General features: G+C 46.2%; 1 protein-coding gene across 1 annotated transcript in view; it reads right to left on the bottom strand.

The window, feature by feature from the left end:
• Positions 1 to 23,422, bottom strand: part of LOC128304626 (uncharacterized) — a 33,954-nt gene extending 10,532 nt beyond the window's left edge. The window contains exon 1 of the mRNA XM_053041833.1: positions 23,323 to 23,422. Within this exon, the coding sequence (XP_052897793.1) occupies positions 23,323 to 23,422 (100 nt within the window). The remainder of the gene's footprint in view (positions 1 to 23,322) is intronic.
• Positions 23,423 to 23,955: the final 533 nt, after the last annotated feature.

Genomic DNA, 23,955 nt, shown 5'->3' with positions numbered 1-23,955 from the left:
AAAGCCACTATCAATAGAAATATATCTACTGATCATTACCCATTGCCGCGTATTGATGATATCCTAGGGAAAATTGCAGGGTGGAAGTATTTTTGTAAGCTAGATTTTTCGGGAGCGTATTTACAGATGCAATTGTTGGAAGCTTCTCAAGAAGTATGTACCATTAATACTCATAAGAGGATTCCAAAGTATTATATATCAAATATTGATTGAAATGCACAGCATTGCTTATATAGACGATATACTGGTAGGAGGAGTACATACGGTAAAGAAAACATTAGGTTTTTAGGTGGATTCTAGCCATAGTAGTAAACAAATTGAGTGGCCTAAGATATTTGATTGAATTAGGAGAGAGAAAGCTTGTGGTACATATCAATCAAATAAGAAGAAAAATAGTTACGCTAGATTATGGGCCATTAGAAGGCGGTATATTGAGACTACCTCTCCACCGATTAGGCAATCGGATACACTAAAGGGACAGCCACCGATTAAATATCCAAAAATGCATAAAAATGCATAAAAAATGCAAGAAAAATACACAATTCTAGCGGGAAGAGTGTAGTGTATAAACGTAGTATAAGAGAATGTTAGTAGTAAGTTAGTATTAGCATTACTGTTAGATTAGGAATAGGTTTGCATTAAGTATAGAAGAGTGAGATATACCAGTTGAAATAAAATAGAGTGCAAGTAAAGTCGTGTCGATATAACAAAAAGTATTAATGCCTTACATAACCCTAGATAAATACGTCAAGTCAAACAGTCTTCAAGAATTTACGGGTGCCGTTTTATGTTCAAACTTTAAACATCTTTGCATGAGTTTACTTCTTGAACTACATCGTCGCGATTTTGTTGGTGCATTGATTTGAAATGTTCACCAAATATTCGTGCTAAACTTCAAACTTCGACGAAATACAATAAATATATATATTCTATTTAACGAATTTTATATTACCAATATATAACCTGCACTATCTTTCGCCCTGTTATCATGGGACTAAGGCTCCGCAATATATTACATCATCGCCAAACGTAACCTTAAAAACCACGTTGCATCACAACCTCACCGGCACAGTCCAACGATCGCGTCACGTTCCGTGCTGAATGCATCGTCGACCATTGGCAAAAGCTTTCGCAAAATTTATAAAACCGTACACGACGGATCCGACACGTTACTGTTGCTCCTTGTGACCCGCGTACGATGTGGCGTACGAACGCCCGCCCTAACCTACTCGACGCACAAATAAAACATTCAACCTCCCGGCGGCAACAAGGAATTAGATAATTCCGCGAGGACACCACCAACACGGCACACAAACGAAAACAAATTCGCCTAAAACATCCGCTCACAAGCGCATATCGCGCAAAGATGGCCTCGGGCGGGATGAGATGCCCAGATTAGCGACACCGCCGCTTTCCACCACTCGGGGCGCGTCTTCGTGTGCTTTTGCGCGAAGCTAAATATTTACCATCCCACCGCGAACGGTCGAACGCGAAGGAATCTTCGGCCCCCATCCCGGAGGCCATCCCGGTGCCCGGTTACGCCCACCCCGTTACGGTCCAGACACTTCTCTACGGCCAGGCCCCGCAGAAGAAATATGTGAAATTCGCGTGCCGCTTTTAAATATTTCTTCCCTCCAATTTGCGGGAAGGCGGAACGCGCCACATTTCCCGTACATCGTAGCCGCATATCGCCGGGAACGATCTTTTCTGCCCCGTACCAGCAATTCTTTGCTCTTTCGATTACGCGTTTTTGGGCGTTTGGATCTGCAGAAGGCGTCGGTGCGTCGAATTCTGGTCCCGCTTCGTTCGATGATCGCGCGCTTTTGCATCCACCGTGTGGCGTTGCCAACCACTAATGGACCACTCGCATACCGTCAGCATCGCCGGCCAGCAACGAACTCGAACACTGTCGGGTCTCGTGGGGGACGCCCGGCAAGGACCCGGTCGAGTGAATGATTTGTAAATAAAAGCGAAAACAACACGGGTCCCACTGGTCCCATCTGCCGCTTTTGGGGAACACACTCCGAGCGTGTCTTTTTGGAAGTTTTGTGTTTTTGTAGATTTTATTCCTTTTCGCATACACCGCCAAGAAAATAAACAAGTTTCCCTTTCGCCCCGTTGACAATTCGTCGTAAATTCCCGCACTTTGGACCACGCTTTGGACCACGCTTGTGGAGCTAATTAACCGCACAGCTAATTTTGTGAAAGAGTTGTCACACTGCTGGGACGAACGAGCGTTGATTTAATGCTTTGCTGCTTAGCAAACTATCAAACCGCTGGCTTATCGTCTGGACGAAGAAAATGGTTGATGGGAAAATTTTTCCAACCCCAAACTACGCAATGTTAATGAAAAGCTTTATGTGACGTTTTCTCTGCTCGTCATTAATTGCTGTACGAATGGGAATGGTTATGCTTAGTGCTTGTCGCACAGCTATCGCGGCGATAAAACAAAAGTAAAAGTCCGGCTTTTAAATTATTTGGCCAGCATTAAAGTCGTTTTCATAAAATAATTTTAATTATTTTCAGGAAGGATTGATCAGCGATCTTCATTTTTTTTCCCACTCGCCTTCGATCGGACCCCATTCAGGTGTTTAATGTATTATCGAACTACCTCAAGATCGCTGCCGATCTTTTCTACCTTCTTTAGATAATCCCCACCCATAGCTTCAGCATCGATGCGCTATTTTACACATTCTCCACACCTGTTAGTTCTCCGTTCGAGTTCTATCACTCGACCGCGGGTCACCCAACATTACACAATCATCCTTCCCTTCCATCGTGAGCTCGCGCAATCTAGCCGTTATATTATTACAGCACAAACATTCAACAGTGAAGAAGTCCTCTTTCTCCGACACCATTTAGACGTCCGCGAGTCGCACGTTGACGCACCATCCGTCCGGAAAAGTCCACGCGCAAGTGGAATGTCGAAAGGTTGCTGCTTTGGTTCACTGCCAACGACCCACGAGCCAGCGGCCATTCCTCATGAAATATGAACGACCTGTTGCTGGAACCTTACACACAGCGAGAGAGAGAGAGAGAAAGAGCCTTTTCATTTCACCACCCGGCACGGCAAAGCAAATGGAGAAAAGGTTAGGTCAATTCACTTTTAATTCCGTAAATCTTCGTTTCACCACCATCGGTATCGGTGGTGGAGAGTTGTGCAACCGGCGAAACAGTGTTATTGTTTATTTTGGCCGTTTTAATTTTGCTTCCCTACCGCACCAGACTGGGACCAAATGTCTTGTTGAACGTTCTGTCGACGGCAGCATTTCCGACTAGTCTCGTTTCCATTAATTTTTCCAACAACTTCAGCATTACGTGTAGCCCTCTTCGGACAATCGTTCGCAGGAGCTTATTAAGGGCTGTTAGAGCTTATTAACGTGGCATAAATGTTCTTATTTATGATTTTTTGCTAAAATATTCTGTGGCCCGTGTAAGACGGCTAGCTCCTACTATTCGCCACCAGAAATGATCGCAAAAATATGCTTCAATCGACAAGCCGTTACAGTTCTACGTTGCAATCGGACCCACTCAATTGGAGCTTTTGAGAAAAACGGAATTCTTAACATTGTGTCCATCGTAGCTCGTTAGCGGCTACACAACAATCCCCAAAGCGTGGGTTTGATTTATCTTTCGAAGGTTATTTTTCTTGTTTTGTTTTAGATTTTATTTTGTCTTCTCATGACCTTCCCGAGGTAACGGCTTTTGTTGCGTTAAACGATTCGAATTAAATGTGACAAAATAATTGATTAGCTAATCACCCAGCTCTTGAGCAGCCTTTCAGCAAGCGTTTCCTGTTTTGTTTTATTTTAATTGACTCCATTAGTCAATTTAAAGTCCGTTAAATCGTAATCGGAGCACTAAACATGGCTGGGCAAACTGAGAACCAATTTTGTATCACAAATCATTAAATCAAACACCATTGTCTCCTTACCCGAATATTGATCCTTGTGGGGAAAAAGCCCCAACCAAGCAGGGCGCCACCGAAAGCAAAAACTGCCGGAAAAATTGTTTCCCTTTGTCGTTTGTTTCGCTTCACTCCGTACAGTTTCCTTTCGGCATCACATCACACCGCAAAAAATGACTGCTAACGACAACACTTCAATTATCGATCACGACACATCTCATCACCATCACCAGCACGGACGGCACCCGGTAATATCTTCTTCACCTGTCCAATGCAATCAGCCACAAAGTGTGTGTTTGTACGTAGCAGGAGCGAAAAAAACCCCAATTCGAAAGAACAATTTCAACCATGACGGCACTATCAGCACACGAGCGCCCTTAGGCATCCACTCTTACGATTTCATTCATTCCGAGCATCCGCGCGCGACACTTTGTCATTTTCCGGGTGTAGCTTTGGCTGTTTTTTTGTTTTGCTGTTTGTGTTATGCGTTTTCGTATACTCAATGCATTCCATCGAAACGTTCGTAAAAAGCTTCCCTTTGCTGGTTTGTTTTCGCTTGTGTGTTCTGTTTGGGACGATTTTTTTGTTTTTGTTTTGTATTTTGCTCGACGCTCGATAACGATCACATCGCGGGATCGCGGTTTGGGTTTAATTTTCAATTTCACGGATTTTACGCTGCTTTTGCGCAGTGCATTGATTGGTTTTATTTTCTACCCAGCTGTGTTTGGGTACCACTCTTGCCACTTTGCCACTTGTAACCTTTATTTTCCTTTTTGTTTTGTCCTCCCGTCTTTCCTTCTGTTCTATTTTCTACAGCCCCAGCGGTCAGCGGTGCGTTCGGGAGACTTTTAATTTTCACTCTTCCATTATGCTCTCAATCAATCCGATTGATCCGATTGGATTTTTGAGTGTGCGCGCGCGCGCGCATACACACCCCTTGAGCTTGACCAATTCGACGAACGGATCGACCCGCGCCCGGTTCGCGTCGTTTAACGATGAAGAATGTTCTACCGCACCCAGCCCATCCACACATGCACTGGGTGACTTGTGTGCGACGGCAAGAAAACCGTTCTTTGGGATCTCGGGTCCGGTGGCCGCCTATTCTATTCCGTCTAATGTGGTGGTGGTGTTTTTTTTTTATTTTGCTGCTCAACCTAACCGCAGCCACTACACCCAATACAGTGGTGTGATGGGAGAGGACTGAAACGGTCCGGGCTAGCACATCCCACCGTCAAAAATCAGTGCCTTCGGTGTAAGCGGTGAGGTTGCGAGCCAATTGGCGACGAGATACCGAGCCGGCTGCGATCCTCGAACCGGGCAGAAATTCCTTTCCGAAAGGCTTTTCGACGTAAGGCTTCCTAGCCTCGAGCCTTTCGAGCGTCAAGGTCTTCTAAGAATGCCCGCGCTTTGCCCGCGTATTTTGTTTGGCACACACACACACACAAAAGAGACACAAACACACACTCGCACGGGGTGGGGAAAAGAATTTGTAATATCCCTTTTTTTGTTACCCCCTTTACCGTGTGCTAAACGAACGGCCAGCGGGGATGTATTTAAAAACTTTAAGGTGTCCGTTTTGTTCCTGTCGCTTTAGTGGAAATTATTCAAACATTTTCTTAACCCATCGGCCGCACACACTTTCGATCTCGTACAACAGTCTCTCTGGTTAGATAATTCATGACATGAAGAGCCGATAAAACAGTAACTCTTCAAAAGACTTGAGCGATAGCATAAGACACGAACTCGATCATAATCATCGATCGCACTATCGCAGCACCGTTTGAGCTAAACACGGACACGATATCACACTGGCACTACCGTTCGAATGCAATCTTTTGTGGGATGGTTGTTTTTTGTTCGATGTTCGTCGCTTCTCCCCGATGGGAGCACTGGTAAAAAGCGACAGCTGGATGCCGATGCCGTACGCCAATCCACCCGCAACAGCGCTTTGCTACAAACTGACTTCGGGTTGGGCTTCTTTTCACTGATCTGCCCGACGCAGCACCGGATCGCACCGATTGACGATGACGACGTCGCGCAGTACCAACAGGTCGCGCGTTCCCGGCCTGTCCGCCTGTGGATGGTATCCGATTACATTGGGGTTTTTTGTTTCGTTCCATTTCATCTCTCCGTCAGCTCAGCCGCGGAGCCACCGGTACCAGCCGCGGTCTCTCGTCGGCTTTAGGGCGAGCGGTTTTATGCTTCGCATTATCTTCGCACAAGCTGATGCTGTATGCGGCCGCATACGAGAGAAAACCCGAGATGCGCCTGCTCTCGATTCTCTTGCCCCGATTGTTGGTGTTTGCACGAGCAGGTACCGACGTCTACATAAAGTACCGCACCGCAGCATCGGCCGAACCAACGCGGTTGATTAGTCGTGGAGCGTACGAACGCTAGGAGAGATTTTCAAGAGCATATCGCGTTATGCTGTCAACATAACAGCAGGCAGCAACAGGTACACGAACGAGGGAAAAACGCACTCGTTTAAAACATTCCAAACGGAATTGTTGGAACAAAATGCTCAAAACACAGCTAATGGCTGTTTGCTTCGTACAATTATTACACAAATTGCGTGCTACGTACGCAATTCCAAACAAAAAAAAAACAGGGAACCGAAGACTGTCCTTGCAAGCTTGCATAAAGCACACAATTTGCCGTTACCAGTCAGCATCCACCTGTTACCCAAATTGCACACAAAAAAACAATAAATCCCAAACTGAAGATGGGGCCGCACAGCACAACAAAAGCAATGCGAGCTATGCTATCTACGTCAGTCGATCTGTCGCATTTCATGTCAACACCGGTAACAACAGCATAAAAGATTGAAAAGAAATCCCCGTAGGCGCAACCTGCAACATTACCACCAGGAGGAGGTCGCGAGTGTGCCGGGGGGTGGTACCGATTGGGTAAAACAAAAGATTAACCCCAATCCTCCTGGTGTGCCCTTGCTTAATCCGTGGATCGTCCGACCGACCGGCTGCAGCGTGTATTCTGTACAGAAAGAAAGCAAGCCAGCCAACAAAAAAAAAACGGATTCTCTCCCCATCTTCGAAACCTGCCCGGGCTACTAGAAAAAATCGAAATCGAAACAGACAGACGAACAACAATCTCCACCCTAAAGCCACCCCAAAGTTCCACCACCCCCCTATTGGTGGCAGTGCTCTTTCGCTTCGTTTGGGTTCCCAATTTTTTGTTTTGTGCTTGCTCATCCAATTCTGATGAGATTAGATTTTCGTTCTCCATTCTGCTGCTTTCGGGGACTCTTTATTCCTTCGGTTACGCCCGTCTTCATTCGCGATCCTCGAATATTTTTTCCGTGGCCTTCAGTTGTTTTCTGTTTTTGTTCTTTTTCTTCAACCAGTTTGCTTGTTGTGTGGAGATGTTTTCACCACTTCGCCAGGTGCGATCCAAACGCAGACTGATAAATCTCTGGCCGCACTAGACTAGAGAAGACAACAAAAAAAAAAAACCACAACCTTCACGTATCACAATACTACGATCGTTCGGATCGACAACGTCTCGTCTCCTGATCGAGGGCTCCGAATGTAAAGAAGCGTATGAATATGTAGGTGATATTCCAAACGAACCCTAACGCGCCAAATTACACGCTGGTTATGGTGGTGAATTTATTTAGATTAGCTTCCATTACCGCGCTGGTACGCTGCTGCTTTACAACAACACAAACAGACAAGCGTTATGGGGCTGGCTCGCCGAAGATAACACGTGCCCATTTGTTTTTTTTTGTTTTGTTTGGAGAGGGTCTTAATTTCTGGATGATTAAGATAGAACCATCGAACAGAGCGTATGAAACTCGAGGGCATTTCAAGTGACGAATGTTGATTTGTTTTACACACCCATCGTATCCCATCAGCGCAGAGCTTCTTCTAAGAACATACTCTTCCGCGCTCCTCGCTGTTCCCGTGCCTCATTAGTGGTGTTCTATGTTGTCTTGTGGCAAAGAAAAGAAAACGAGAAGCAATATCTCAGTACTATCCCTCCCTTCGTTTCTTCCCACACCGTAATCCGTCGCAGTTGTAATTTATCTGCACCGTTTACGCCGATGCACGATCGCGCGCGGGGTTCGTCACTTGTGCTCAAGTCTTTCGATCGCCCGTACCCACAGAACGCGACCATCGTCGTTATAATTTACACCGCAAACGCGACCGTTGCTCGCGCTGCATTCGTGTGCAACCGTTTGATCGATCGGTCCGCTACCATGAATGGGGGTGCAGATCAACAACATTTCTGACATTTTTCTGCCTTGTTCAAATAAACTCCATAAATTATATCAATCGTTCGCGTCGTTTTGCGGGCAAGACGTCCTACGGGTTGCACTGGACGTACGTGAAATGATGTATCTGTTTAGAAGATGCTTTTCCTTTATGTTTTTGATGCAAGCCAAAGCTGTTTTGTAAGCGGCAAACAGGAAGCGAGGTGGAAACAAATCGCAAGGTGGTGGGTTCCATTCCACTCTGCAGGCTGCAGCACACGGAACTGCAACCGGGGGTGTCGAGATTCCGGGCGGACGATAAACTAAATCATGTTGGGCTGTTACGTTCGCCCGTTCAAACCCCTCGATCGCCGCTGACCATTGTCGTTTGACACATGTTTTCCGCCTTTCAACGCTACCGCACCGCGCACAGCGATGGCAAAAAAAAGGAACGCATGACAGAAACATGGCAAGCGACAAGATGCCATGGGCGCGTTGCGTTGGCGAAGAAGGCTTCATTTTCCCATTTCTGGCAGCAGCTTTCTGTCCCCCCTTTCTGCCCGGGGTATCAAGACCGCTCGAAGCGGTGCGTGCTGACGGCACACGCGTGTGCCTGCCGAGTCGCCGGGTGTGAGTCGTCGTCAATTAATTTATTCGTTGCTTAATTTAAACGTAATTAATTGTAGCATAAGATCGCGCGACTACCGTTGCAGAAGTTTGAGGCGAAGCTGTAGTACGGCTGGCTGGAGCGACAGACGCACCGCACACATTACGCACACTAGTAGCATTACATCACCCAGTGGACATTCCGATGCTGGCGCAACAACAACAAAAACCTGCAGCCAGTGCACGGAGATCGATATCGGCGTTCGCTTGTAGTGATTGACACTTGGGAACTGTTTTCTTTCCATAGCTGGCAAAACAATCATTCACACATAACTAATACCGCTCTCGGGGGGGGACAATGCACCGTGAAGGAGACAATAAACATTTCTCAAACTTACTTAGAATTATTTATAAATCTATTTTTTACAGCCTCCCAATCGCTTGCACAGGTTTTGTGTGGGACTTTCCAGCATTCCAGCAAAGCTTTCTGTCCACTGTCACTTTCAGACGGCTTTTCACGGCCGTACAAAAATAAAACAATCTTTCCGAGGCCTTTGACACTGGAACGACTCGCATCCGTGGACCGCCGTTCTTCGAGCCGTTGACTTTAATCCGCTTCGCAAAGTAATCCTTACGCTCCACACCGTGTTTTGTGTCGGGCTCTGGCTGCCCGCCCCGTTCTCGCGTCCGTGGTCGAAAGCCGGCCAAGTTTCCGATTGCGCTGCTCGATTGCGTCATAAACAAATCGTTTCGTTTCGCGCCGTTCATTTCACCGTCGTTTTGTGCCGCGGTTCGAACCGCCGCGCGTTACTTTTTATTTCGTTTCGCGTGCGCGCATTTGAGTGTGTGTGTCTGTGTCAAGGGTAGAGCGGGAGCTAATCTTGTGGCTTGTCGCCTTGGATCGCCCTGAAAATTAACTTCCCCGTTTCGCTATCGCTATCGTGTCCATTTGTTCTTAATTTTCTTATCCATCCACCAAAAAAAGAAAAGAAAACCGACACCACTAATGTTCGCTCGATCGGTTACAAACCGTTTTCGATCGTTTCGATCGATTGATGATCGTCCGTGACAGGGCAAATTCTTTTTTCCCCATTCCACCCCCCTAATTCTACTGTTCTCTTCCCCCTATTTCTACCGTGGGGAGGAATGCCCATTCGATTGTCCCTAGCGGAGTTCAATGCAGTGCTAACGCTCGAAAGTAAAAACCGCCCGCTGCTCTAGGAATGTGACGAAAGCATCTTTGTTCTCGTCTAAATTACAAGACCAACAACAACGAAAAAACACAACATGAAGATTTGATGAAACACCAGCAAGGTTTGATTAGGTGCTGGCTAAACGCTTCCAGTATTGCGTACGGGAAACGGATTATCACAATAATCATAATAATTTAATCAACCATTAGGACCGTGCCATCGATACGTGTCGGCTAGCTGGGCAAGGGAAGCTGGGCCCCACTCAAAAACAAAAAAAATCCCTGGCTAGAAATCCAACGATTATGATATCCGGTACGATGACTCGCCGAACCGTTGGGAACTGTTACTCTTTATTTTTTGTTTGCTGCTGAATATTGGGTAATATTGGTCTCTCGAGTAGTTGCTACCGTGTGATGGAAACCCCACCGGAGCAACAACAAAAAAAAAACATATTTGTGTTTTATTACTTTATGACCTTTACAACTCCACGCACAATAAATGCTTCACTGCGAAAGTGGACGTGGAAGCGAAACAAGCGAATAATCGCACACAAATTAAACATTTTCGCATATGTTTTGCCTTTTCATTCCGTGAATTCTGAGGCGCACTAGTTTTTTTTCTTCGCTTCTCCATGCTGTAATTAAATCAATAAAATTAAATTCCTTTGCCGGCCCTTTAGCGCACCATCAGTTGCGGTGGAGTTTATGATTATTTATCTTTCGCTTCGCGCACAGGCCGAGATTAACGGGGCACTGCTCGCAGATAGAATTATTGTCGTGAGTCATACGCGGTCGTGATGCGCTCTCTGTCGAACCTTGCCCTTGTGATATCGTGTGGAATCGGCAGTGGAAGTAGAATTAGCTAAAGAAATCAAACAGCTTCTTATAGAAAAAAAAACACCCTCTCACAACACTTGCGGTTCCCACGGTTCCGTTCTAAATGTGTCTCATTACACTAATTCTGAACATTTTAAGAACAGCAAAGAAACAGGAGTTAAAAACGACCAATGCACATTCCAATTTCGGGTATTCCACATTGCTAAACTTCTTTTCCCATGAGCCTTCATAAATCCCTGAGGGCCCTTTGGGCTCGAGGCGTTTTTTTTCCTTACGATCGTTTACGATCGGTACGGCTAAGCTGTCTGTTGAAAACGGGCGAAAAACGCTCATAACCGATCTGTTAGAATCACTTGCTGTACACGCTTGGATGATGGAACGGGTTGAATCGCCATGAGAAAAGGTTATTAAAAAATATTAAATCCGTTTTTAAGGAGGTTTAGAGCACTTGTTTTCCTTTTTTTTATTACCGAGGCTAAGCTGGAAGTGCACGCTTACATGCTTACAGAGTTCGCTGCACTTTTCGGACCCAACAGCATCCCCAGTTGTGTCAGTTCCGTGTATCATCCAATCCAAACGATCTTTATGATTTCGATGCATGTTTGCCAACTGTGATCAACGCTCCCATCCATCTGCACACACCGGGGTCCCCAACGGTGGTCAAACGATCACCACCATCTCGCTTGCACCTCTCCAGCCCCGCCATGCATGCAAACTCACGGCACACGAAATCTGGCCGACCCACACCGTGCCACGGTGCTGCGTGCGGTGCGGAGAATGTCCACCGCCGGACACCGAGGCGCGATAGCGATAGCGAGATTACGAACGGGAAAAAAACAGCAAAACCCATCGCGCCCAGAACAGAAACCGGGAAAATATTATACACTCTATCGAATTTAATAGCTCGATCGTGATATGCGTGACTTTGGCCGTGGCAGCCGGTCATCATCATCAGCAGCAGCAGCACGGTAATCTGACGGCGCGCAAAAGAAAAAGGCACTGCATCCTTTTCGTCAGCGCTGTCCGTGCGCACACGGGACACGGGACTGACACTGCCGCACCAAAAACCATACCGGATCCCGCACAAACCGCACAAGCGCAAACGTCAACGATCTGCCACAATCGTGTACTGGATGGCGCAAACACACCGCACCAACATGCCCGCTTTAGAAGAGCTGCTGCAACAAATCTGGAACTGCAACAACCTACCACCTACCGACCCCGGGGCCTGAACCGGGTCCTGAAGGATTGCGACGTTCGCAACGTTGGCCACGGGAGAAAAAAAAATTAGGCCCACTCCCGAGACAAGCAATTCCCGCCGCCCGGAAGATAACACGAATTGACCGCACGACCTTCTGGGGAGGTTTTTTTTCCTTTGCATTCTACTGCCATCTTCCCTGCGCTGTGATGCTCCATCGCGCCCGGTAATGATGATCTGAATCCGCATCACATATCTGCAAATGGCACTTACGAATGGGGGCCCTGTTGCAATGATATACCGGGCAGGAGGGCAATCACAGGCCCTTGTCCTCAACCACCGTAGCCCCAATGGCGCGATGGTTTCACCCGCATAACATCGTGCACGCTCGTGGTTCTTTACCACCACCCCCACCCAAAGCACCCAAGGGGTGATTCCCTTTTTTTTTGCAAACATTGTAAGCACGCACCGGACAGAGCAAGACGGCAAAAGACGGTCCGTGCGGCGAGAATGTGGTTTGCGAGGCGTCGTCTTCCGTCGTACCGACACGTCAGTCTATCCATGTCTTTTTTTGTTCTTTTTGTATCCCCTCTTCGGCAGCCGTCGTTCGTGACAGTTTCAGCAAACGATTCCCCGGCAGCATCCGAGGGAGAGAGAAAAACACAACGGTACGCTCGTTTGCAACCGTTTTGCATAATTTCCGAACCGTCCAAAAAAGGGTCCAACCTCCTCTACGTTTTTGAACCGGGTGTGAAGGGGTGGGGAAGAGGATCGAGAGGGGGAGAGGGGGGTAAGGGAGGAATAAACGGTGGCATTGGGCATTGGGCATGGAAGACGTGCCGGGGATGATAATGATGCTCCGAGAACCGATCCGTCGCCAGCACGGTGGCAATGGATTTCAACGCCCAACCAAGCGGGAAACCTCCAGCACAAGCAATCGGAAGCTATAGGAGGGCGAAGAAAACAATAAAAAAAAAACACACACACACACAACCGACAAACGGAGAACTCCCATTCCCGGCACACATATAATCAACTCTTTGGCCAGATCTGAAAGATTTCGGGATAGTAATACTGGTAGCCGCCTGGCAAACGGCGCATCAACCGAACAACGTGTTATCATTTACCCCCACTTAATAATGCACTCTGCGAACAGAGATTGATTGCACAAAAAAAAAACACGTCACCAATCCAAACACAACGACTGGAACGGTTCGAGGGTTGTACAAAAAAAAAGTGTAACTTTTTTGTTGCACATTCGCACAACTCCAGGCATGGTCTAGGGCGTACTAGCGGCATTTCCCTATCTGTTACCTTGTTGAGCGCTTGCAACCAACCGAATGTGCATGTTCTTCCCTAGTTTCCTTTTGTTTCCTAGCATCGCCAGCTCGATCGCTTCTACACCCAAATGTGCCACGATTGCTGGTAACCCCGGTAATTCGTTGCAACCGCAAGCGGTACGGTGCCGGATAAACGATGTTGGCAGGCAAATTACAGCTTGATGATCTTGCCAAACTAAGGCTATTCACGGGGGGTTTTTTTCACTTTACATTGTAGCAGATGTGTAAGAAGGGCACCGTAATTTGTTGCACATTGCTGATGTGGGTAGAACGACGAGCAACACACACGTTGTGTAGTTATGCGGACAAAAACACTTCAAAATATTGTATATTACAACTTTGGAGAAAGATTTATTTTAATCGTGATTTAATATCCCTTATGCTATGGCATGGGTAAGCCAGTATAATATTTATTCAACATTTTTGTCTATGTCCATTTGACATGCGCGTCGAAGTATACGTTTTTCGCTTCGCATTCTTGGCCTGCTTGCTCGAGTCCTTTCAGCCGCTCATGGTCAAGCACTGTCGTCTGCCAATCCTTTATTTCCAGTTTTTCTGATGGCAGACCCAACAACGCCATCACTCCATCTCAATTTCGACCTAACACGCCTACTCTCTCATGTCCATCTGGACGAAATGAAAGGACTTTACGTGTTTGGTCGTCCGGTGTCATTCTAATGACGTGACCCGCCTACCGGAACTTGGCGAGTTTATTCACAGTACGATAGTGAGTTCAACGTACCAGTCGGTGTGCAACAACACCGTCTTTTTATCTCAATTTCGGCCGTTCTCACTCGTTCTCTGTCCATGTGGACGACATGAAAGGACTTTACAGGCTGGGTCGTCCGGTGTCATTCTCATGATGTGACCAGCCCACAGGAGCCTGGTGAGTCTAATCCGTTGTACGACGGTGAATTCGTCATATAGGTCGTAGACCTCGTCATTGTAGCGGCTCCTCCATTATTCTTAAAAACATCATCATCTTCTTTATCGGCACAACTCCTTCAAGAGGTCTAAAAGGGGCATGCCATTTCCGCCTTTCTTTAACTTTATTTACTCGTAGATTGATAGTCCCCGTCCTGCATACGGGGGATAAGTCTGGATGGGACTTTGGACCAGTCCTGTCGTGCTACCAATACATCAACCGGCCACCCTTACATACGGGGCCAAAAATCCTTCTGAGCATGTTCCTCTCGAACACAACTAAGAGGTTTTCATAAGTTTTGGACAAGGTCCATGTGTTTTAGGCTTATGTGATATAACGCACTGGCACTATATAGGTTCTATTTAGTCCCAGCCTCGTTCCTTCCGAAATCAATAAAGTTTATATCGTCAGCCATTCTGACATATGCCAGAACTTGGACTGACTTACACAAAATGGTCCCTAAAGTTTCCATCTCATGGAACTCAGGGATAGCTCTCTTCAGTGCTATTTTGAAGGTTAAACAAGTTAGACCACCTCCTTGGTGCAAACCAGAGTAGCAGAGTATTAGCAGAGATGACAAGAATTTCAACACAACACAGCCCATCGTAGAGTCTTGGCTTTGCTATTGATTGCGGTCTTAAAGTTAAGGGAAGTTGAAGTTAAAAGAATATAGCTATTGCTTCGCTATCTTCTCCAGAATCTAAACAGTGGTTGATGTTTCATGTTAGAATCTCCTTTGATAGCTTCCAATTATCTCTTCTACTAATGAGATAAGACGATCTTGTAGTATAAAGACGATCTTGTAGTATTTAACACCGTAATATCCCTGTAATTGCAGCACTCTAGCTTATCGATCTCTTGTATATGGGATACATATACAAAAATACAAAAAATATCCACTCATAAGGCATCGAATCACTATTCCATACCTCATTTTCTAGTACTGCACCTTTTATTTATTATCAGTTTGGCCACCATTCCATCAGTGCCTGGTACCTTATAGTTCTTTAGCCGAAGGGTGGCCTTACAGCTTTCATCAATGATAGCGTGATATCCGCACGCTCATTGAATCCGCCAGCTCATTGAATTTATCGTTTAATAATTCATCAAAATACTAAGCACCCATCCCAACAGGTAAGTAAACTATTTACTTGCACATTGGTGATGTAACATTGTAACATTTCGTGTTATCCGCCAACAGTTGAGCAAATATTATCCCAATAAATTATGCGATACCCTGCATGATGCACCCCGACACGGGTCTCATTTGTAAGTGTCGCACTAAAATGACCCAAAACCCGATACGTGTTTTACCTCTCTTTTCTTACGTTTCTTTAAGCTGCAAGCTTCAATTTTTTCACCTTCTCGCCACACCGATTCTGGATTTCCTTTTTTTTATGAATGGCAATAAACCAAATCACCAATAAATTGATAGTCGTCCCAGGCTGTCACGGGTGATGCGCCATTCAGCATTCGCAATGCCCCAAAACTCCACGGTGTGTTGAACAACGGCGGCAGCGCTACAAACACCACCACCACCGTTCAAGCAAGCACCAGTCCTGCTGGCCGACTGGAGTCAGCGTTGTGGCATGTTTTTCGCTCAATTTTGTTTGTCCTTTTCCACCGGTTTTTGATCACTTTTTAATTGCCACATAAAAGCAATCGAATGCACGGATTCATCGGATTGCAGGGGAGAAATCGTCTCCGATATCGGTTGATAATCGGTACCCAACCCATATCGCCAAAAAAAAAAACAAACGGACACAACTGGATACACAAGCTTCAAGTTTTATGCCCGCCCAGACAACAAGAAAGATAAATTTAAACACTTCTCGACAGAAATGTTGCTTAAATGCTCGGCGTTTTTTTTTTGTTTTCTACTCTTCGGTTTATCGCACATCAATCCTTTCTCGCGCGATACCGCGCGTGACTGCTTAAATATTCGCCGCAAAACATGCAACAGGCGGTCGGTAACTGACGAATGCAGCATCACAAAACATACCCTGTCCCCCTCCTGGTTTCCCGTGACGGAAGCAGAAAGCGATAAAGTGGTAAATGAATAATAAAAATAAATTTAAATTAAATTCAGAAGTGGCGCAAACTGGTTGCAAACTAGCGCTGCATGCACCTTACCGTTAGCCGTTGCGTGGGGTTGCGCATTGTTTTCCTACTGCGCCAAACCGGTGTAACGGCCAAACACAAACGAAAGGAGGCCCAGGATCGGATTATGGTTTTATTTTAATCTCATTACCTGCAGCAACAAAGCACATGGAAGTGGGAAAATGAAAAACAAGTCAACAGTGAAGAATTTGCCATGCATATTTGCCACCCCCATCCCTTCGGGAAGGGTTGGAAAGCCTCCCCCGCGATCCGGCACGATCAATCTGCCATCTGGTGGCCAAACGGGCTGCAACGATGATGCATTTTATGGTTCCTTTCTCTGTAACGATGCAATTTTTGGTTGCTGTTTTTTTTTTTGCAGTGATACGCTTTTCGTATCTCTTCGAAAGTGCAATAAAATTCGGTACGCGTTCCTTCACGGTCGAGCATCGTCTTTTTTTTGTTGAGAGGAAGGGAGAGTAATGCTTTTCGTCGACCTGGATGTATCACATCACGTCACGGAAATGCACCCGTCAACCGTGATAAGGGTGCTGCGGGATAGGAAACCAGCCATTCCTCGGTTGCTTTTTTTTGCACGTAAATTACCGGATCATTACGATCTTCGGCGTTGCGTTCCCTTTCGTCCAACGTCCCGGTTTCGACGATCCGTTCTGTCCGGTCTGTCCCGGCTCTAATCGATCTTGCAGCTTCGCGATCCGCGCCCGATCGAAGATGGTGATTTGCGATCACCTACGCATTACCGGGGAAAGGGTTGGAATTTAAAACCGGGCATGACCTTCGAACTGGCTAGCAACCTCGCGATCGCGATCATGGCGGATGTGCGCTTGATCGATCCCTCGCCCGACGATGCCTTTCCAATATATTCTGAGATTGTTCTCCCAAAAAAAAAAAATTCCCCAATTGATGCGATCTTCTGCACACTGCCGATTCGACTCTTGACCAACGTCTTTCGTCACCGGGTAACATATGCGTTTCGTAGTTTTTTCTTCCTCTTGTGGCCCATTTTTCAAAAAAGATGTTTCCGCACCACGAAAAAAAAAACACGACGCCTGGCTCGGCTGTGCAAATTGACCCATCGAAATCGGATCGGATCGGATCGTGAACAGCTTTCGATGCCTTGATCACCACCACCTCCCCCCGGATGCTCTTGATGCATTACCCTTGTGGCCCTTATCCGATCCGATGCACTTTTCCATTCGATCCCCTATCAACCCGAAACCGTCGATGGGGTAAAGGTGAAAATTAAAATGAAGCGAAATAAAATTAAACGGCCATACTTGCAATTACCCCTTCGGTGTTGCCCCACACAACACCCACTACACTGGTCCCTTCCGCCAACTGCAATTCCGTTTTCCTCATTTAACTTCCTCCCTCTTCCCTCGTTAAGTGTCTGCGGTAATCGTACCGAGTAGAACCACACATACAGACAAAAAAAAGAGCACAAACCCCCGAAAAGAGATTATTTATGGCTTTCGCCCAACACACAGGATCGCGAGATGAAAAACTCGCGCCCTTTTTAGAGTAGTACAGCCGGGGTGTTTGGTGAATGTATCAACAACAAAAAATAAGCAAAACAACACCAAGTCCGATTTTTTTTTGTGTTCGCGTTTTCGGCTTCGAAACGATAATGCGCTTCGATCAAATCTTTACCTTGCGCCCTTAAAAATTGTGGCCAGAACTTTGAAAAACTTCAACTTCAATAAAGTAACACAAAAACAAAACAAAAACAACACCCCGCCAAACAGAACGAAGCGAAATACGGTCGCCGAGCTGCAAATTTGCTGGTGATCATCAGGCCTGAAGGATGGGAAAGATGAGATCGATGGTCCTAAATGTCTTAAACACCCGCTAGCATTGCCATTACACAGCTCGTGTTTTTTTCCTTCTCCTCCCCTGTTGTGTTACATTTATGCTATTGAGAATGTTTCCGAGCGAATGGGGCTGCCGAACCGTAAAGCGGTGTTTCGTTTGGTTCCTGCGCGTCCTGGACGCGACCCCGGTACATTATGGCACGATGTGCCATACCCGATCCACATGCACACAACACAGGAGTGCAGCAATCCTTTTCCCGCCTCAATTGGTTCTGACCCCCTTCTTGTTTTTTTTTTTTGTTGGTTAGTTACTCGCCACATTGCACATTCTTTCCGTACCAATTTTCAACATCATGTAATTATTATTGCCCTCCCGTATATGTTGAAGTTTTTCCTTTTTTTTTGTTTCGGGGGAGCTAAAGCTAAATGTATCCTTGTGTTTCCAGCACTCGGCTCGCATTAATAACGACAACCACAACAGCAACGAAAAAGAAGCACACTCTCCTCACAAATCCGCGTCCATTTGCCCAGCCATTGCACATTCTAGCCACCAGCCGCCGATCCGGACGCGATGATGCATTGGCAAAATTAAACGTACCCAAGGGAAGCAGGCGGATTGGCGGCAAAATCGCCTCTTAATCCACCGCCAAAAAGTTATGCTTTTTTATGCTGGGCGAGATTTTTTGTTTCCTTCTTAACTTTCCCCCAAACTTTCGGGTTTGTTTCCATGCACATTCCACATGTTTCCATAATGTTTTTTTTTTTACTTTTGCATGGGCGGTCCCCACAACGACGACGACGATGATGATGATGGGCCGCAATGGTGAATTATGATTATATGTTACTCCATGTCCGGGGAGTGCATACACACATGGTCTGGGCCGTACCATAATGCACCCCTTTTTGCATCGAAGTTCGTTATTTCGGGGTCGTTCTGTAGCATCGCTTCCAGCTTACAGCATTGCACATTGACCCCGTGTGGGATCAGCGATCTTGACAAAATGGAAAAACGGTGTGAGATATTTAAGATGCTTTCGAATTAATTAAAGGCCACCGATATAGAAGGTTATGCTAAGAGAATATTCCTATACAAATTACTATTAAGAATGTCTTAAATTTGGTCTAAAACTCCTTCATATTCGATATTCGATACCGTTTCTCCAAATAAATTTATAAGTAAGGATGCCAAATGGATTCTCCTTATCATAACTCCCCCCCTTCTTTCAAGAATTCCCATTTACGATCAGATTGAATTACCGTAAATGCGCCCCCTTTATTCTCATAACAAGCATCCAAGCAGGCGGTCAGTGCGGTACGGATGCAGTATGGTTTAATTTAAACTCTCTGCAATCTTCAATTTGCTCAACCACCCGTAGCAAAAAACATAATTCTAGCCATCGGTGTTGGCTGCGGAGGCTGCGTTGCAGAGCTTCTGCACGACAAGCAGTAACGCTGCCCGTGAGACAGCGACTGTTTCCTTTGGTACACGCTGAGATCTTCATCCAATTCGTACCTCCTACAAAACGCGCGCTATCAGTGGGTGAGGAAGAAAATAGAAGCAAAACCATACAAAACAACAACAGCAAGGGGTTGCTACACGAAGGCACGCGAGAACAAACAAATGCACCAAACCGCGGTGTATCGCGAGCGCGAGTGTTTTCCCCGTGGTGGATGCACCTGTACCTGGTACCGTCGTACACTGGCCCCGGTACACGCTTGTACAACACGCACGCAATAGATCGATCTGTTGGTTGGGTGGTTTAATTTCTATTCGTTTTCCTTTCGTGGTTTCCTTGGCTACCAACCATAATTTCACTCACCCCACACGAACGCAATTATCCCGTGCGGTTCGTTATGGATCGGTCCGGCGGTCCCTGCGCGGGTCCGTTGAAAAAAACGAGCAGGGTTGATCGTCGCGGTCGAGCGAAGGAAATGCGAACGAACGGACTGTTAACGAATAATTGCGGTAGCAATTACGAGATTATGATGATGTTGTTAGTTAAATGTCAAATTTTTAACTCCCCCTACCACACGCCCGAGCGCACGAGCGGGCTCGCTAATGAAAATATTTCACTCAACGTTTAAGCAGATAGTTGCCTCGCATTTGATTGAGGTCAACAATCTACCGAAGGGGTAATGGTAAATATTTACCGGTGGCTTGGTCTGATGCTGATCCCGGCAGGTAGGAAGGTGGTTTAAGCGTTTTCATTGAAATTCCAGTTCTATATTTTCTAGATTTTCTTTAAAATTCATCTTCTTTCGCCCTTTCTTGAGGCCTGAACTATAATAAGGTCTTAAGAATATGTAGTATAAAATAAAATCCAATAAATTCGCGAATAATGAAGTTACGGTGGAGCGGCCCGCTGGCATGATGGTAGCGGAGTAGGTCTTCACTCGGAACGGACTGGGCCAAAATCGCATCTGAATTAATCCCCCGTAACAAGGACTGTGACTATTCGGTTACGTAGTAAAATAAGTGGATACATCCAGGCCATTCTAACGAAAAAAAGAAGTTACAGTGCAAAAGAAATAATCCATCCCCATGCAAAAAAGCATATTAAAGCAAGCGTTCAACAGGAATTCTATCTCCGAAATCTGTAAACTTCAGGAACCCCAGGAATCCATTAGCTACCAACGGACTAGAGCGCTCTCAGATTCAAATTCTTTTTACCTAACAGTCAAAATATTTACTAATCTTAAGTAAAAAAAAAATACCTCTTATTAAGTAATGTCCTGAATTAGCTGTCCACAGAACACTACAAAGGGACTTGCGTGTCGACAAAACACTACAAAGGACCTTCCTTATCCACAAGCACCATCCTTATAGCTCATCTTGCAAGCTTTTTAAGGACCAAATTTCCTTCATACAAATATGGGTTTTTTTATCTTAAATGTAATAATTTTGCATCAAAAATTTACTTTACACTTAAATAAAATGTTCCACTAATAAAATGTTCTTGGTTAGAAATTGAACACCTCATGGCACGCAACACATTTCTCCACGGAAAATCGACGGTTTAAAAAATTGTCTCGCATACTTTGTACATTAACCGCACATCTGGGTTAACTAGCGGCACGATAAACGCATTCCGAATGACCCCGAACGATTTGTTACGGAGCGTAAAAAGATACATTTGTCCTCCGGAGCCCTCAATTTAACAAAGGTTGCCCACTAACTGCACTGCCGTATGCGCGGTGTGACGAAGAGTAGGAAACAATTAATCTTGTTCTAGTTGCACTCGGAAGCACCCCTCACCCCCCCCCCAGAGATTGCCCGGGTGTGTTGCATTTCAACCACCAAAAGGGGGGACGCTTATTAGCGCGAACCGACCAGAGAACGATGATCGACAACCCTGCCGCTAGCGATTTCTTGCGGAAACAACAAGCGGGAAAATCAGGTAATGGAACTGGAGGCCTGTGTCTGCCCGCTGCCCAGGCTCAGTGTGCTCACACACACACGGGCCACTAGTCCTGCTCCGTGACCACTCGCCACTCTGCTCAGGGCAGCGCTCTGTAGCACTCCCACGATTTATGCCATCCTTTCCGAAGCCTTCGACCATCGAGGGAGTATGGACGGTATCCGAGAGAGACCCCGGGGCTCGTAAATCCAGTCGCATCCATTGCGTTCCGTTGTGCCGTCTAATGCCGAACCGAATGGGAATGGTGCGCCGGGTGTGGAATGTGTGTGCAATTCGCATAAAAATTTATGCTCCCTCCGGTGATCGGTGGGCAAAATTCCTAGTCGACGCGCGCGTGTTTTTTTCTTCCCCCAGTTCGCGTTATGATCGCGAGTGTACGATTATGTTATAATTTCACCACAAAACCGTGCCCCATTTCATGGCTGGCCCATGTTCTGTTCTGGTGCCTCATCGTTTCCTCGTTTAGGAAGTGGTTTTCGGCCCGAAGATCGGACCGTAGCGAGGGTAGTGTGAGTGGGAAACCTCTGGAACCGAGGATATTTGCCTGGAACCGTATTTCGCCGTGGAATCCACGCGAGCTCACGACTCGCCATCATTGTTACCATCATCACCCGTCTGTGAGAGGAGCTTGATACGGTGAGAGGGCAAACCATCATGATCATCATCGTCATGATTGTTAATGTTCTCTCCTTCAGCGAAGCGCACTGGAAGAGATTTATGCCCAAAATAGTAGTCCATCTCCAGCGGGACCACGGGATCACGTTACGTTCTAAGGCTAGTGTTCTGTGCCCAACGAACCAACAGCCAATCCTTAACCATAGCCCTCTCGATCCTGCTTAATACCCCACAGCCAGTTGTTCAGCCAGCGAAGGAAGCAAGGTGGGCACGGCAGCCGCTTTTACTTCATTCAGACAAAAATCAATCACGATTTCATCGTTAAGACGGCCCCAGCCGTCCATTTCTCATCATCCACCCGATCGGTTCTTCTGGCCCCAAAACTGCCCTTAGTGCTGGGATTGGGAACTCGCGGGTAAGGAAGAGACAAATGCAGACACCAAGACCAGGCTGCTGATGCCTGCGCTGATGTACGGCTGCAACCAAAATGGCCCGAGCACAACCAGATGACTGATGTTATGATAGGTTCTCTCGGCAACTAGTGACGCTCGGCGCACAAAATGCAATACCGTCTGCAGTGGTATCGGGGAGGTTCTGCTGGAAGTTAATAGCTTAGAACGTTTCCACGGGTCCCACCCGGACCAGCCTGGATGATTCTAAGCCAAGCGGTATACGATCATCTGAAGGAATCGCTGATAAATGGCTGTAGTTGGTCGGAAAACGGGGCGGCAAGATAATAGGTGTCCATCACAAAATAGCATCAAAATTACTTCAAGCATCCTTCCTTCACGTATCATAAACCAGCAAAAGGGAGAGAAAACAACTAAATACTTAATAACAGTAGTAAAACTGCTTTTCAGATAAGTTGTTGGCTTCTTCTAGCTTAAAGGTAGTAACGAAGTACTCACGATCAAGTTGCAAAAGTCGGAGCTATTTTTGAGTTTCATTTTGAAGTTAAATAAAGTCTGGAATCCTTCCAAATTTTTGGAACTTTTGCAAGCTGACGGATTCCCTATCCACCTCAACACATTCTAGTTCAACTTGAATAAAATTCTGAAACGGTTTCGACCTTACCAGAAGTAGTAGAAAACTCTATAATATAATTTTTCCCCTTATGAGGGGCCTTATGATCACAACTTACCCAATCGGTCTGTGCCGTTGCTTGCTGCTGACGCCGGTGCTGTCGATGATTGTGATAGTCCCGTTGGGAAGATTGTGTTTTTGCACAATCTTGAAAACATTTCGCCCACACTATTGCACTCTGCACTGTTTCCGCTGCACTCGTGCGTGAATATTCTTCCGCACAAAAAACTAACTTTCTTTTCCACGATCGCTACACCACGAAGATCGACGCACAGTGGAACATTCTATTGCATTGCATACACACACCGGTGGGTTCCACGTTTATCGTATCGTCGGATGGAATGGGGGTTGGAATTTTTTGTTGTACCGTACTTCATTTCCCATCAAACCATGCCGGTGTCCGTGTGCCGCACCACCGTCACAAACCGGTCACGCACTCATTTTCACAGCGTCGAAACGATGGGGAGGAAATTAATGAAAGCAAGACCGCTAAGGGGGAAAAAAAGGAGAGCAACACGCGGGTACGTGAGCTAAACTTTCACGCTGGCTGTTCCGCGGTACGGATACTTGTCAAGCACGCGCTCGAACCGTCCGGCGCTTACTGAAGCCGACACTAATTAATCTAATTTCATAAATCGTACCGAGACCCGGTGAGCATTTACTTTCCATGCCGGCTTGCCCCGGGAGGTTT

Source organism: Anopheles moucheti, chromosome 3, assembly GCF_943734755.1.
Source record: "Anopheles moucheti chromosome 3, idAnoMoucSN_F20_07, whole genome shotgun sequence".
Lineage (NCBI taxonomy): Eukaryota > Metazoa > Arthropoda > Insecta > Diptera > Culicidae > Anopheles > Anopheles moucheti.
The sequence above is the reverse complement of the archived record's forward strand: the minus strand, read 5'-3'. Positions and strand labels throughout refer to the sequence as shown.